The following is a 17,942-nucleotide window of genomic DNA, read 5'->3' as shown; positions in this document are numbered from 1 at the left end:
TGAAGCAAATTAAACAAAATGCAAGGCAAACTTATACAGAGTTTGTTTTGGTTGCTATGGATAAGGACTAAGTTGCTTAGATGAACTGGAAGTGTTGCTGCTTTTGCTAAAATATTTTGAGTCAAATTTTACACAGTTTTCCCCATCTGTATTTGGCATACTTCTTCAGGCGTATTTAGGATAAAGGACTGTGCTTCCACAAAAGCATCATTCTGTTTTGAAGATGACAGGAGAAAATAATTAAATATAGGGGATAATCACATTCATTGAACTGAATCAAATAGAATTAAAATCAAAATCAAATCAAAATCAAATCCACTCCAATAGAAACAAATTATGTGACCCACCATATTTATGATAGTGAGGATATAGGATTCCACATTTTCGCTTCCGTGGTATTCAATCATTTTACTGTCAGCAACTACCAAAGTCTCCACCCATCTTTCTCTACTGACAGAACGCCGATAGGTTGTTCTTGGCATCACACGGTTCCTTTCCCACTTCATCCTTCGAAGTTCTTGCTGTTTGAAAAAGATGGATGTTTCTGAAACAAACAAACAAAAAATCAAATAGTGTTGAATGTACTTTCTGTGAAGGTAGCATCAATAACAGATTTCTCTTTCTCGCAGGCACATAATGTTACATGGATTAGTTTGGTCAAAAGTCTACCTCAAGACATGGGGAACAACCAAAAGAACATGTCTCAAGAATCGGTGTAAGTAGTTCTAGACCTCAGAACTTTGACAAGGCAGGAACAGACCCATAATCCTTGGCCTAGACTCACAAGACTCTAATCCAGAACCAGATGCTTCTTCCATCCAGTGCTTGGGAATATCTTCATGTTGTCAGAAGTGTGTCTTTGGTGGCACTAACTCTTCAACATCACAAAAACTATTGATCAGAAAGGCTAGCTGGATGTAGAAAGAAAATTAAGGATCTATCAACCCATGGAACAGAAGTTGCCTTCAGAAGTTGTGAGAGCTTCATCACTGGAAGCTTTCAAGAAAAGACTGGACTGCCATTTGTTAGAAATGGTGTAGGGTCTCCTGCTTGGGTGGGGTGTTGGACTAGATGACTTACAAGGTCCCTTCCAACTCTGTTAACCTGAATCTGAATTATTCTTATATCCCCTCTTTTTCTGTCATTCTTCCTGCTGCTTGTCCATGATCATTTTTTTCCTGCTCTTTGTTCCCAGGCGACCAGAGAAACTATTGTGTAGTGGGCTTCAGCAGGCAAGAAACAGACCATAATAGATACAACAGCATTTATTGACTCAAAACTGGAATTGAGGAACTGCAGGCAAATCCCTGTAATTTATACTCTGGGCCCACAGGGCCTTAACCAATCATAATACTTGAAAAAGCTCGCCCAAATATGAATGATCTAAGTTTCCCTCCACAAGAGTTGGCGTTAACAGTTAGGGTCATCTAAAGATTAGTTTCATTTTAGCAGGACTTAACACAACTACATATATATTCAATACATAACAGAGACCATTTGCTCTCTGGCCCTTCTCTTGATAGGATATAGTTAGCTAGATGATAGGTGATGCCCTTCACCCACTGGTTTTCTGCCCACGCATGTGTGGTGGTGCCAAATGCGCATTGTGTGCATGCATGTGTGTGCACATGTGCAGTGCATGTCAAAAGCATGCTGCGCGCGCACATGTGCACCAAATACATGCTTCACATGGAAAAAGAAAGCTTAACAAGGTAAGTAGAACAATGAGGGGGGGGGAACAGCTCAGATGAACTGGTAGCTTTTTTTTTTATTACAGGTTCGCCCAAATCAGTGCAAACTGGTAGCATTTCACCCAGGGGTGAAATCCAGCAGGTTCCGACAGGTTCTGGAGAACTGTTAGTGGAAATTTTGAGCAGTTCGGAGAACCGGTAGTGGAAATTTTGAGTAGTTCAGAGAACAGGCAAATATCACCTCTGGCTGGCCGCATAGTGCGGTGGGAATGGAGATTTTGCAATATCCTTCCCCTGGAGTGGGGTGGGAATGGAGATTTTGCAGTATCCTTCCCCTGCCACGCCCACCAAGCCACACCCACCAAGCCACACCACGCCCACCAAGCTACACCCACAGAACTGGTAGTAAAAAAATTTGGACTTCACCACTGATTTCACCCCTGCCTTCACTCATCCCTTTCACACACAGGAAAAGAACACTTTCATCTTCTTCATCTTCATCTCCATCTCCGTAAGCAGAACATCAGGAGAGAGAGAGAGAGGTAGAGGCTCTCAGCAATGCCATGAGACAACTGAAGCAGGCAAGATTATTTGAAAGAAACAAAGCCTGATCAGAGCAACTATATTTGCTCTCCGCTTATAAAATTTAGGGAGCAAATATGCCCAGCAAAGCTGCTGGAACAATTTCCCTTTTAAAATAATATGACACTTTGTAATAAACATAAAGTGACATAGGTTCACTTTATATTCTTCAAGCTAACAGCAAAAATAAAAAATAGAAATAGAAAAGCAAAATGTTGAAATAACATTTATTTATTTATTTATTTATTGGTTCGATTTATATGCCGCCCTTTCTCCGGAGACTCAGGGCGGCTTACAATGCGTTAAGCAATAGTCTTCATACTTTTGTATATACCTGCTTAGTAGGGCTTTCGGCCCCCCCTAAGCGTTGTTCTTTTTGCACAAAGTCAGCTTATTGCCCCCACAATCCGGGTCCTCATTTTACCTACCTCGAAAGGATGGAAGGCTGAGTCAACCATCATGATAATAAACCATCTTCAAAGAGGAACTTTTATTAGCTTTCTTTTCCCTTCCCTTCCCTTATCTCTGTTCATTAATCACTACTTAGGAGTTTGTCCTTTTCTTGAGACGTGAGAGATTGTTGCTTATGTTTATTTAAACAGTTTATTTTATTTCTAAAGTAACTTCTTAACTCCCCCCCCCCCCCTAAAAACCAATCTCAAGTTTCTAAGGCTGCCTTGTTTTGTGATATATTATATACAAGGGAGTCATTTCTGCTTGAGTTGGATGAGAAGCTAAACATTTTCAAAGAAAAACCAGAAAGTCCAGTTGCCTCTTGAAAAAGCACCTTTGAGGCAACCATGACCTGGATGACTGAGAATCTCCTTAGACTACAGACCCATCACATCCTGAACATAAACTGTTTCAACTCCTCCCCTCATGACCCCACTGTAGGGCATTGCATGCCAAAACTAGACCTTGAGACAGTTTTCCTCCACTCTGCTAAATACCTAATTCCCACAGCACTGTCTTATGCCTAAGGATCAGGGGTGAAATCCAGCAGGTTCTGACAGCTTCTGGAGAACCGGTAGCGGAAATTTTGAGCAGTTCGGAGAACCAGCAAATACCACCTCAGGCTGGCCCCAGAGTGGGGTAGGAATGGAGATTTTGCAATATCCTTCCCCTGGAGTGGGGTGGGGTTGGAGATTTTTCAATTTATATCCCGCCCTTCTCCAAGTGGACTCAGGGCAGTGCACAGCCAGAAATAAAACACATATCAATACAAAATTTAAAATTATTAAAAGAATTAAATAACTGTGGCCCAAAAATTTAAAAACATTGAAAACTAAAACCCATTTGACAATTTAAAAAGCTAAAAAGACTAAAAAAAAAGGGGGGGGGGATTCACGCCAGCCCTGCTTTTTGGAAAAGAAAAGTTTTTAGGGCACAGCGAAAAACCCAGAGATCCGATATCCTTCGTATCTCCGCGGGCAAATCGTTCCAGAGGGCAGGAGCTACCACAGAGAAGGCCCTCCCCCTGGGGGTCGCCAGCCGACATTGCCTGGCTGACGGCACCCTGAGGAGTCCCTCTCTGTGGGACTGTACTGGTCGGTGGGAGGCTATCGGCGGCAGAAGGCAGTCCCGCAAATACCCAGGTCCCATGCCATGGAGCGCGAGTATCCTTCCCCTGCCCCATTATGGGGCCATCCAGAGGTGGTATTTGCTGGTTCTCCAAACTACTCAAAATTTCCGCTACCGGTTCTCCAGAACCTGTCAGAACCTGCTGGATTTCACCCCTGCTCAGTAGCTATGGCTGTACAATCACATCTAGCAAACTACAACTTCTGAAAAATAAAAGAGAATATTTATTGCTCAGGTAACATCTAGCACTGTTGATGTTACTTAGTTTGGATAATGAAACATCTGTAAGAAAACAAATCCAGCTCAGATGCCCTTAAGGACCCCTAACATTTGAAGAAGCCTCAACTCCAAAGTCACTGGATGCTTCAAATAATCCTGATAAAAACTTTCACACAGATCTTATACCCTCACGCTTAGACACAGGTGTTTTTCAGTAAGAACAGATCTGGCTTGAATTTCAGCAGACTTTACTACAGCTCTCAATTATATTCTGCTCAGTAAGCTGAAAAATAAAGAAACCTGACAAGATAAAATAAAATGAATTTTCCATTTCCAGGGTTGTTTTTTTTTTTTTATTACCAGAAATCATTAAACAATTTTCAATGTATCACCTCTGCGAGATCAAATATTTCACACAAAAGCCTTTTTTTTTCCTCACCAGACTTTAATAACCTTTGTGTATTATTAAAAAGGCACAATATCTCATTCAGCTGGAACAGAATTTGTTAAGTAATGAAGCTAAGCCTTCCATTCCTTCCCATGAATTTAATATAAGGCATACGGTACTTCTGGTGAGCTGGATTGCACAGCACGCTTATATCACACTTAATTGAGTCAACGGTAGTCAAGGATGCCAGCAGGAAAGGAATGGTAGGCAAAATGAAGATCTATGTTTGATGAGATCATCACGCAAATGAGATTATTTACATAATACAAGTATGTAAATCATACCACTTGCACAATGACATTGTCATGCAAGTTTTCATCCATTTGACATCACCGTAACTGGTTGTAGACTACTCTAATGGCTTGAGTCTGTTGCAAATCAAGAGAGAATTAGTTTTAATCAAAAGATGTTTGAAGTTAAAGTATTGATTTATTTATTTATTTATTTATTTATTTATTTTATTTAATTTTATTTAACTTATATGCTGCCCTATCTCCAATGGACTCAGGGTGGCTCACAACAATAAAATCCACAATAACCACAGTACAAAGTTAAAATACCTAATTAAACCAGATAAAAGTTAAAAACCCATATAAAACCCCATCAGTCCAGGCCGGAAGACTTGAATAACCAAGTTTTTAATTTGCGGCGGAAAGTGCAAAGGTCAGGGGCCAGCCGGATTCCCAAGGGGAGTTGATTCCAGAGGGTGGGCGCGCCCACAGAGAAGGCTCTACCCCTGTGGGCCGCCAGCCGACATTGTCTAGCCGACGGCACCCTGAGCAGGCCGTTCCTATGGGCGCGAACTGGGCGATGGGAAGTTGTTGCTGGCTGCAGGTGGTCCGCCAAATATCCTGGGCCTAAGCCATGTAGAGCTTTATAGGTCATCACCAGCACCTCGAATCTCACCCGGAGGGCAACCGGCAACCAATGCAAGTCACGCAGGAGAGGTGTTACATGGGAGTATCGGGATTCTCCCATCACAACCCGTGCGGCTGCATTTTGTACCAGCTGAAGCCTCCGAGTGGTCCTCAAGGGCAGCTCCATGTAGAGAGCATTACAGTAGTCAATACGGGAGATGACTAGTGCATGAGTAACCTATTGCATGAGTAAAGTAACCTATGAAGTTCTCTGTGTAGCTTCTCTGTGAGAAAATGTTGCAACGTTTAGGGTTTTTTAATCTAGAAAGCATGCAAATGAGAGGTAACATGATTGAAGTGTACAAAATTATGCATGCTGTGGATAAAGGGAACAAGGAGGAGCTATTTCTCCCTTCCCAATCTATTAAAATCAGAGGTTTCCCAATGAAATTTGAATTCTGGAAGAAACGGGAAAAAATGATTTTCTTTTTCTTTTACACAACGCACAATTCAATTTTGAAATTCACCACCGTGAATTATGGTGCTAGCTACCTCCTTGGCTGGTTTCAAAATGAACATCATGGAGGTTATTGCTTGATGGCAATGTGACTCAGTGTAAAGGCCATTTACTAGGTGACTAATGGGCTTTCTGATGGTTACTTCTTAAGTCTACTGCTGATATAGGTACCTCTTCCTATTTAGTCTCACTTCTCTCTGCAGCTATTCTGGAGAAATATCAACAACCTCAAATATGCAGATGATACCACTCTAATGGCAGAAAGTGAAGAGGAACTAAAGAGCCTCTTGACGCGGATGAAGGAGAGTACAAAAGTTGGCTTGAAACTCAACATTAAGAAAACTAAGATCATGGCAACCGGCCCTCTCAGTTCATGGCAAATAGATGGGGAAGAAATGGAAGTATTGACAGATTTTATTTTCCTGGGCACCAAGATCACCGCAGATGGGGACTGCAACCAAGAAATTAAAAGATGCTTGATCCTGGGGAGGAAAGCCATGGCAAATTTAGACAGCATACTAAAAAGCAGAGACATCACCCTGCCAACAAAAGTGTGTAGAGTCAAGGCTATGGTTTTCCCAGTTGCAATGTATGGCTGTGAAAGTTGGACCATAAGGAAGGCTGAGCACCAAAGAATTTGAGGCCTTTGAACCATGGTGCTGGAGAAGATTCCTGCAAGTCCCTTGGACTGCAAGGCGAACAAACCGGTCAGTCCTAGAGGAGATCAATCCTGACTGCTCTTTAGAAGGCCAGATCCTGAAGATGAAACTCAAGTACTTTGGCCACCTAATGAGAAGGAAGGACTCACTGGAGAAGAGCCTAATGCTGGGAAAGATTGAGAGCAAAAGAAGAAGGGGATGACAGAGAATAAAGTGGCTGGATGGAGTAACTGAAGCAGTAGGCATGAGCTTAAATGGACTCCAGAGGATAATAGAGGACAGGAAGGCCTGGAAGAATGTTGTCCATGGGGTTGTGATGGGTCGGACATGACTTCGCAACTAACAACAAAACAACAATGTGCTTTCTGATGGTTACTAAAGTCTACTGCTGATATACCTCTTCCTATTTAGTCTCACTTCTCTCTGCAGCTATTCAGTCTGGTTTGGGAAAGAGACCAGCAGCTTGACCAGCAAAGAATAGGCATTAATGCTGGAATAGTGGGTGGAGGGAGGGAGGGAGAGAGAGAGAGAAAGAGAAAGGATGAGACAGAGAAGTGTCTTTCAATGCATTCTGATCTTGAATTAATGGCACAATTTTCTGGAATAGAATTTCTGAAGCTAGCAATGTTTAGCAGCTAGGGTATAACTTACTACAAGTATTCCTCATTTAGTGACCACAATTGGGCTCAACAATGCTGTCACTAAATGAAACCATGACTGTCCTTATGATTTACTTCAGCTTTCCTTTGCTTTACAAACCTGGGAAAGTCATAAATGGGAGGACTGGTCCCAAAATTACCTTTTCATCACCACTAAAATTGTGAACAGTTGCTAAACAAGGCAGTCACTAAACAAAGACTACCCATAAACTCTGCTAAGAAATTGTTCTGGAAGAAAGAGGTGATATCAGGAGAATCATTTCTAATCATTGAAGAAAAGCATCTGTGTGATGGAAATAGGGCCCTCAAGCAGGCGGCAAATATCTTGATTGCAGCTTGTTCAAGACTTCATTAGCATCCATTCTGATTTTGCACAGCAAGACATTTTAGGACATGAAGGAGCAGATGGAAAAAGACAGGAAGGAGAGAAGAGAAATACCACTTCTAGGTGCACCTCAGACATTTTGACTGTTCATCTCTTTGGCCTTTAATTGCCTTGTCTTGTGCGTAACCCACCCATCAGAAGGTTGAGTCATGAGATGTACTGCACTTTAAAAGTTTGTAGGGTTTATACCAGAGATCTTCAAACTTGGCAGCTTTAAGACTTGTGGACTTCAACTCCCAGAATTCTCCAATCAGCATAGCATAATTCTGGGAGTTGAAGTCCACAAGTCTTACAGCTGCCAAGTTTGAAGACCTCTGGTTTATACATTTGCATTTAGTACCATTAATTGTATGCACAGTTTTACACCAGTGTAGTCTTTGAATACTCCCATTTTGGGGATTGCTACACTCTGCCCTGCATCCCTTTTTCTGCAAGAGCCAAATAATGTTAAGACCAAGAAATACAGGTAGCAATTCTTCCAAACTGAGTTCCTTCTTTATTATTTCACACCTACAGGTAGTGGCCAAAATTGTGGAAACCTTTTGGGAAAAGTGTATTTTCTAAAACCAGCTAGTAACGCCACTTTTTTTTTTGGAGTAGTACCATAAAATTATATATCAATGGAAAGATAATTTAATCAAGAATGCAGGGCCAGATTTAGATGAAAAGAGGCCCTAGGCTATTCCACTTATGAGGCCCTTTCACCTATAGTGAAAGTGTAATTTTAATTTTGCTAACAATTTGAATGTAGGCCCATCTTGATCTTGAGGCCCTAGGCTGAAGTCTAGTTAGCCTATAGGAAAATCCTATAGAAAAGTGAAACACGTAGAAAAAACGAGATATACAAAAATTATCACGTCAATTAATACTTAGTTGGGTAACCTTAAGCATGAATTCCGGCCTTACAACGTCTTCCCATGGAGTGAACCAAGTCTTTTAGTTCTGCAGCTGTTACAATGTGAAACGAAGATTGAATGATTGCTTCTATTAACTGGGTTTTATTGCTGGGTTTTATTGCTTCTGACTAACAAGATTCTTTAGTCAGCTCCATAGATTTTCAATTGGGTTAAGGTCTGGGTTATTCCCAGGCCATTCCAGCAGTGGAATATGATTATCTTGAAACTCAAAAAAAAAAAAAAAAAAAAGTGGTGTTATTAGCTATCAAACCTAAAAAATACACTTTTCGCAAAAGGTTTGCACAATTTTGGCCACTACTGTATAGACATAACTTGCCAGACTAAAAACTCCATTAACACCATCTACAATATCAATATACTCTCTCAACTGTTTGGGAGGGGCTGTCTTCACCCTCTTTCTCTCACACACCATATCTGGGCTGAGTTGCCTCTTACTCCTCTGAAACTCAGCCCATCCCTCCTGGGAAGCCACCTCCTCACTGCATTCTATCACAAAAAATTAATTAAGAAAAGCCTATAAGCAAGGCACAAGAACAATCCCATTCTCGCTGTTTCCTATTCCTGAATTAATATTCACAGGTATGCTGTTGTCCTGTTTCACAGTTGACATATATATATAATGCTACATCGGCTTATCCTGAAACGGTACATTTAGCAGACTAATTCCAGTCATTTATGTTAAGACTTTATTTTTAAAGGCCCAACGGTCTCTGCTTCCTCCCCCACAACAAAACTGTCTTGTGTTGTCACTATAACAACAAAACACTGGGGGGGGGGAGGGAAAGTGCCTACAGACTTCCTTTCCTTTCTTTCATTAGTTAAATATTTGTGATTAATCTTTCTGTTGCCATTGAAGTGTCTGGAAAAGCAGAGAGTTTGTTTGAAAGAAAAAAAAGGCTATGGAGCAAATAAGATGTGCAAAAAAATAAGGTGTGTGCAAAAATAAGACAAATGGCAGTGTAACTACATCAACAACTGAATGACCTGAGTAGGAAGGGAGTGTTATTGTTGTAAAGCACGAATATTTGTTAAATCTGTATGTTTGCTGGTGAGGTCATGTGTCTTCAGGACAGCTTAAAATTGTGTGTGAAGCTTGGCAAGTTAATTTTTTTTATGCTATCTAGCAATTGTTTGTAACTTTTTTCCATTAGGGGATATAGTTGTAATTTTACAACATGCGATGGATTGATATCAAAGTGGATCTTACCAATCACATAGATCATGTCTGCGTGACTTGTCTAGGCAGTCTCCAAAAAAATCAGACATGATTGAATGTAAGGGAAAAAATTTCCTTGAAGTTTTTTTTTTTTTTTTAAGTAGATGTCAGATGTTGTTCGTGTTTTAAATGTTTAAATGAATAGAGTATGTTCTAAACTTAAAATGTTTGGTATCTGTAATGAAATAGTCACACTTTATTCACTCACTTAAATAGATGATCTTGGTCCACAGTCTCTGACAAGTTCTTACTTTCTTGGAGAATAAAACAATCATAATTAAGGTTCACGAAGGCTAACTATTACTTGCAGGGTAGAAGATATTATGGTCTCTTTTAGAAATATGTGTAGATCCATCAGTAGATCAGCTTCCTCCCTCCCATAATGCTCCTTTCATGAGGTTGTTAAATCATTCCTGCTTCACTCTCATTTCATGCGACAGAAGTGCTTGGAAAGAAATATCCAGGTCCAGGTCTAAGCTGGGAGAAAGGAACTGGAGACAAAATGGAGACTGGAGGCTGATTGGAAAGAGGATCCATTTATTGAGGAAGCAGAAGCAAATGGGTAGTTCTGGGCAGCTGACCACATGGAATTGAGAGTGGGAGTATTATACCTTCTCTTGGGTTTTTCATTTGAGCTTCCTGTTCCTGTGCAAGAACATGTATTCTGTTGGCTGTTGTCAGATTCCATGGTGCCATGTATAAATCCTAGCAGTTTGTCTGAGCTACGTTTGGTTGAGGTTTGGGCTGATGCAATGAAGAGGCTTGTTGGGCAATTCTTATTGTGGCTGAGGGATAATCCTACCTTTATTCAGACTTTGCTGCAGGGAATTTGCTTATGAAAAGGGCTAGCTATCTCTTTATCTCTTAAGGGCTGACATCTGCAGAGCGCTATTAAGAATGGTGGGGGCTGGGACTTCCGGTGGCTCCACATTCCCCGAATGGACGCTCCTTTAGGAGCTCCAGCCCCGTGATTCCATTTGCCGCTAGAACAGCAAAAATCAGCTGTTTAGCAGCTCAAAACTCTCCCCCAGGGAAAAAGGGGGAGAGAAGAGCAGAAAGGTCTGGGTAGAGCTCCCCTAGACCCCCAGGCTTTTTTTTTTTTAAGCCTGGGGTTTGCAGGGTGAGAGCTCCCTGAAAGCCCTTCAGTGCTCCGGATCTGGGACAATTCTGCTGTATGCAGAACAAGGGGTCGCGACCACACTAGTAGTGCAATTTTAAGGACTATGAGAAAATTTGAACCTGGATGCTGGCAGAGCAAATCAGGAGAACAGAAAATGCAAGTATTAAACTTTAACTCCGTTTAAAAGAAAGAAAAAAGATGGCGCTTAAGGGTGTTAAAACGAAACTTACAAGTGAAAGTGATCGTTAAAGATGCAACATTGTAAAAGCTACCGGATTACGCGGCAAGAAAAAGATTTAAAGTGCTAGTGAAATGAAAAAGACTATGGTACTGACCTCAACTACTTTATACTTCTAAATTGTGTGGAAAATTATTGGATTTATTGACCTGATAGCTGAATAAACTTAAAGTGGGAATTGAAATATGGCTGACATCAAGGATGGAGGATCATTACTATATGAGCCAGCAAATTCACAGGTTGTGACTGTAGAGGTTTTACAAGAACTTTTAAATTTCTATACTTCTGCTATACTGGAATCAATTGAAAGGACTATTCAAAATTATAATCTGGACAACAACAATGATTTGCTGGCTGGAAAAGAGGAAGAAAATCAAACTAATCTGTTTTTGGTTCAGGGAAAAGAGGCTATCAGGAATACGATGGAAGTTAGCACATTGAAAACGGAGGTTTTGGCAGAGGCTTTTATGCAGTTAACTGAAAAGCAGCAAATAGACTCTTTCCTGCAGACTGATAAACTTTATCATGACAATTCTTGGTTTTATAGACAGAATCAATTTTTAAGGAAGGAAGTGACTGATTAAATAAGCAGGAAGAGTCGAAATGAAGGTTTCATAATGAAGGAGATAACTTTTAGGAGAGAGCGATTTTCAAAGATGCATCAGTCTCAAATCTACATTCAAAAATTTTCGAAAATAAAAGCAGGGGGAGGAGCAATGTTGAAGGAGAAAGTATTATTGAAGAAGAAGGATTGGAAAAAATATAGAAAGAAAGGAAGAATTGAAGATTAATTTCTTTTGGGGAGGATCTTAATAACAAATTTGAAAAGTCTATTGAAATTAGCATTTCTTTTTTAAGTTTAAGCAAAAATGTTTAACTAAAAATGGATAGCTTTTTAAAAAAATGATTGTGGTATTAAAATGGTTAATTTTAAAGTTAATGGATAGTTTTCTGAAAGTTTTGAAACTGATATTCTGAAGAATGAATTTAAGAGTTAGAAATAACTAAACTCAATGGATTAATAGTATCTTTAAGGTTATATTCTAAAGAATATTTTATTGAAGTATTTTTTTTGAGAAAAAGAAAAAAGAACTTAATGAAATACTAAAATGGTTAATTTAAAATTGAATGGATGCAAAATAATATTTTCTTTTTTTTTCTTTTTCTTAAAAAGATATGCTTTAAAGAAAGTTTTAAAATGTTTAAATTAGAATTTTAAAAGGGGAGGCTGATGAACAATTTTTAAAAGAGGAGTTAAAGAGGGTGAGGGAGTTTTGAATCTTGTAGCAAGTTAGTATATTTTAGCTTATGTTTAGTTTAATGCTATACCCTGTTTTTGCTCTTGGAAGTCGGGGGTGGTGGTGGGGAGGGGGGTTGAAGGTTGTGTAGGGATAAAATGGTTGTCTAATTTTTAATATAATTAAAAGATAGATCAAGGTATTAATAGAGAAGTAAGAAAAATGGGGGAAATGTTATAATAAAGGGAATGACAATATTAAGATATGATAAATATTGGAGGAGTGAAAAGAAGATTTAAAAGATGTATTCAGAAGATATATTGAATGATTGATTATGTATTATTTGTTTGGTTGTTTACAACATTAAGATATGATAAATATTGGAGGAGCAAAAAGAAGACTTAAAAGATGTATTCAGAAGATATATTGAATGTTGATTATGTATTGTTTGTTTGTTTGTTTATAAAATAAAAAAACTTTTTTTAAAAAAAGAATGGTGGGGGCTGCTTTCCAAGAGCATGTTTCTCCATTTCTCATCCAGGGAAATATAATATTCTGCCTTTTTAATATTTCTCAAAATATTTCATTCTTCTAGGAGAGGGGTGGGTGCTAACTTTCTACAGAAGGAAGAAAGACAACATGTGTTTGTGTAAACTAGTGTTGCTGTTAGATCATGGTTTCCCAATCGTGGCAACTTTAAGACATGTGGACTTCAACTCCCAGAATTCCCCAGCCAACCGTAACCTCTAACCCTAACCCATTAGTGGCTGGGGAGTTGAAGTCCACACGTCTTAAAGTCCCAATGTTAGAAAACAACTCTATTAGATTGTCACCATTACTATTTTCAATTTGCATTATTTTCCATGTGTTTTTCCCATCTCTTTTGAAACCACAGCTAGGCATTTTTAAAAGGAAAAAAACAGAAACGGGCAGGAAAAATACCAAGCAGCCATCTAATAGCAAAGAAAAGTCATTGATGCCACTGTTGGTGATTCACTGAAATTCCTCTAATTTCCTTCCCACCCTATTGCTTTTCAACCTGCAGGCTATATATTGGTGCTACCAAAACTGTAACTGGGGACCCTTAACAGTGTGTTTTAACACTCTGTTTGCAGGGGTAAAACATTTTCTCTTTCTCACATTTGCATATCCACCCACTTGGTGACCTTCTCTGGTTTCCAGAATTCATTTATTATAATATATTCATTACTTTGGTTATTCCTCCCAATTATATATATAAATGGATATGCATGAGCCATGTATCTTCAGTAAACTGCTGCACATTTATTCCACTGACATGTACTATACATTTACCCAGGGGGAAGTGACATTGATGGCAATCTGATGCCTCTTTGATAAATAGACATAGCTAGGAAGCACATTTCCAATTTTACTCCTACTGAAAAAATATCATTAAGATATTTCTTGCGATGTGACTCTGCTTGAAGGAACCAATTCAGGGATAAAGATTGTTATCTTTACTTCATGGTGAAACTTTTAACATTTTATGATACAATCTGAAGCATGATTATTAACCATGAGTTCCATGTTCACAAACTCTGCCAACTAATTTTGATCAAATGGGAATGAATCCTCTCCTCTCCTCTCCTCCATTCCACTCTCCTCTCCCCTCCCTCCCCTCCTTTCCCCCATTGCTAGTGGAAAAGATGGGAAAAAATAACTTTAACAGGTATTTTTATCTACCTACAAGAAAGTTCTATTTAAGCTTTCCAATGTTACTATCCCCTTCATGGATTACTGCATGGATTAGTCCTAGAGATCAACCCTGACTGCTCTTTAGAAGGCCAGATCCTGAAGATGAAACTCAAGTACTTTGGTCACCTGATGAGAAGAAAGGACTCATTGGAGAAGAGCCTAATGCTGGGAACGATTGAGGGCAAAAGAAGAACGGGACAACAGAGAATGAGGTGGCTGGATGGAGTCACTGAAGCAGTCGGCGTGAGCTTAAATGGACTCCAGAGGATGGTAGAGGACAGGAAGGCCTGGAGGAATGTTGTCCATGGGGTCGCGATGGGTCGGACATGACTTCGCAACTAACAAAAACAACAACAACATTACTATTTGTTATTAATCATTAATCTTAAAAGCAACATGGGATATGATCTTCATTAAATCAGGGCTATGAACAATTAAGTTAGCCAAGTTTATCATCAGTCATATCAGGGCAAAACTTCATGGAATTACTGTGAAAATCAAATATTCTAAAGGAAAAAATAGAGATAGAAGACAAAGAGTACCATACATAATGAGTTTGTGAACACCTCAAAACATATGTGATTTTATTTTTTTGGACTATATGATTTTAAAATCTTAAATCCTGGAGCAATGCTACTAAAGTTATTAAAATATTATGTGAGTCGTGCTTTATTGACCAGATTTCTTTCTTTCACTGCTAGAACAATTTTCTAAATTTTATATCTTTAATATTCGGGGGGGGGGGGAGATAGGAACTTTAGTAACCCAAGGGTTTCTGCATCCCATATATAACCGCTTTATAGCCACAGCGGTTACCTGTTCTTAGTCTGTAATTTGCAACTGAATTTGAGCAGTATTTTAACCCAATTCCTGGGGCTTTTTAGGCACAGAAATTATTTTACCATCTTGCCAATGAACCAATACTCCAAGATCAAACATCTTAATTGCCTCCAGATGCCATAGATTTTCATACAAAATAGCACTGAGCTGCAATGTTGAGATCAAGAGCTAAGTCTTAATCTATGCAAATAAATCTTAGAACTTCCTTCATATAAATTTGGCTAATGCATGAATTTATAACACATAAGAATGAATATTATGTACATATGTTCAATAATTAGTTAATAAATATAAACAGTTGTACATTACAGTACATCAGCTATGTAATTAGAAATAGCCATTTAACAGAACAACAGAGTTGCAAGGGATCTTGGAAGTCTTCTAGTCCAAACCCCTGCTGAGGCAGGAAACCCTATAGTATAAAAATGTCACTTCCTGTCCCACCGGGAGTTGGGAAATGGGCCCTTTCAGCCTCCGTAGGGCCTCCAAGGGAGTGGGAAAGGCTGTTTTCGCCCTTCCCAGATACACAGAGAGGATCTGGAGCTAGGTAAGAAAGAAAAACGGGCCTTCCCCACTCCGCCCCCAGGCCCTCCAGAGGCAGGAAACAGCCTGTTTCCCTACTTCTGGTGGGCCCAGAAGGCCCGAAAATCAGCTGGCCGGCACGTGCATGCGCCCCAGAGCTGAGCTAATATGGCTCCGCATGCCACCTGTGGCACGCGTGCCATAGGTTCGCCATCATGGCCCATCATGGCCCTATACCATCTGATGAACTTGTTATCTTAAATAACCTCTTTTAAAAGCTAAGATATTATAATTGTGTCTTCTGAATGATTTTTCTATTAAACTATCAATAGCAATAGCACTTATACTTATATACCATTTCATTTCATAGTACTGTACAGTCCTCTCTAAACAGTTTACAGAGTCAGCCTTTTCCCCTCAACAATCTGGGTCTTCATTTTACCCACCTCGGAAGGATGGAAGGATGAGTCAACCTTGAGCCGGTCAGAATCAAATTGTTGGCAGTTGGCAGAATTAGTCTGCAATACTCCATTCTAACCACTGATCCACCTGATTCTTAAGTTAAATGATTGGCTTAGGTTAAGTGATTGATTTAAACGGGCAGATCATCTGCATGTTTGTCTGCTGGAAATTCAGAGTCAAGCCTTCTACATCATTCAGTTTATCATTTATATACTATTTATTGAAATAAGAGTAGTATACTCTTTGGTGATCTTTAAAAACAGGATCAAACATTTATTTAGTCAAGCTTTGTCCTGAAGTTCTAATTATTTTCAAATGCTGTAACTGCCTTCAGAATCTGACTGTGTTTGAGATCTTTTGATTCTTTTATTTGCTTTTGAATTTTAGAGTAAAGTGCCTAGAAAGAGAGAGAAGTGACAGCCACTGGGTAAGATCAGATTTATAGTTCACCAAGGATCATTCACTCTTTGATATTCCTTGCTATGATCCAAGAACTCTTTGCTTTGTATTAGTGGTTTTTTTGCAGTTATCCTATAGAAAAACCATTGCTCATTTGTTCATATTTAAATATAAATAATGATGGATGAAGTTTCCAGTCACAGTAAAGGGATTTCAAATTTCATTTTAGAAGGAGAAATGCAGATGCTAAAAAGTAATAATGAGGTTCACCAAAGGAAAGCTGGATGACGATGGGAAAATTCAGATAACACCAAGACCCCATTTTAATTTAGCTGTAAATGTGTGGAATATATTGCTGAGCACTGCTTTTTTTCCTTTTTTTCTTTCCCTTCTCTTGATCTGTTTGTTGAGTTTTGGCTGTTCCCTTATCTTGATCTTTTTGCAGACATTTCATTACCAAACTAAAGAGCTCTGGTGGCTCAGCAGACTAAAGCACTGTTATTAACATCCACTTACACCTGCTGTCTGCAATTACTGCAAGTTCAAATCTCACCAGGCTCAAGGTTGACTCAGCCTTCCATCCTTTCTAAGGTAGGTAAAATGAGGACCCAGATTATGGGGGCAATAAACTGACTTTGTATAAATATACAAAAGTATGAAAGCTATTGCTTAACGCATTGTATGCCGCATTGCGGCATATAAATAAAACAAACAAAAAAAAAACTAGGAAATATGATCCGATGAACATGCAAATATTCATCTGTAGAGGAGATTAGGGGGTAGGTGGGGAGGACTGTACTTTCAAATTTGCAAGTTTGACATTGACCTCGTTGGGTAAAAGAGACAGGAATCCCAACCAGATGAGCTAATTCAATTTCATAGTAAAGTTACATTAACAAAATCTTGCAAGTCTGAAAGTACAGTCCACCTCACCACCCCCATTTCCTTTAGTGGCCAAGACATTAGGGACGTTTTTTTCTGAGCCTCTTACCCCACCCGTTATCCAGATACCGCTATGCTGTCTCTTAACTCGCTGTTCCCTTGGCAACACCTCCCAAAGCCTGTCCCACATACCATGACATCCTGTATCCCTTTCAAACAGCTCCACAAAATTGTAATGTTTAGTATGGCAAAAGGGAAATGACTCAAAAACATCAAATGTGATCACATTAATAGCATTACATTCATTTTAAAATAATGACTTAAAATGTCATCATGGCTTCAACTATTTTGAAACGGCCACCATGTAACATGCCATTCAAAGGTCATGTGAAGCTTTCCATCTCCCGTTAAAGCTGTGGACCCCTAGTTTAAAGGACTGTAGCTGCCCACTAATCACGGGTAGATGACTATATTGAATGTCTACTAAAACAGGATGAAGTTTCAGGTGGTGGAGTTTCTCATTTGAAAGAATTGGCCAGAACAAATACAAACACAATAACTAAGCATCACAAGGAGGATATACAACTGTTTCAAACAACCAGCAAACCAAGACTTCCTCATATTAAACTCAACTTTTGGTGACTGCAGGGATGCATGTCTCAATTAAATTTAAAATATTATTCTGGGAACCAGCCGGGAAAGGGAAAATCTGTAGGCAGGGATGTTCCTATTTTGAGATGCCATATAGCAATGCAACACAATGAGGCATATGGAATAAATCTGAATCATCAGTC

The 17,942-nt window shown here is 39.3% G+C and overlaps 1 protein-coding gene across 1 annotated transcript in view; it reads right to left on the bottom strand.

Annotated features, from left to right (window-relative positions):
- ADAMTS12 (ADAM metallopeptidase with thrombospondin type 1 motif 12) overlaps positions 1-17,942 on the bottom strand; it is a 182,725-nt gene that overhangs the window by 79,836 nt on the left and 84,947 nt on the right. Inside the window, exon 4 of the mRNA XM_070935961.1 lies at positions 348-544. Coding sequence (XP_070792062.1) covers positions 348-544 — 197 coding nt within the window. The remainder of the gene's footprint in view (positions 1-347; positions 545-17,942) is intronic.

The sequence above is a fragment of the Pituophis catenifer genome, unplaced genomic scaffold (assembly GCF_029215685.1).
Source record: "Pituophis catenifer annectens isolate HBS135680 unplaced genomic scaffold, rPitCat1.0.hap2 SCAF_2, whole genome shotgun sequence".
Lineage (NCBI taxonomy): Eukaryota > Metazoa > Chordata > Lepidosauria > Squamata > Colubridae > Pituophis > Pituophis catenifer.
Note: the sequence above shows the minus strand (reverse complement) of the source record. Positions and strands in the feature narration are given on the sequence as shown.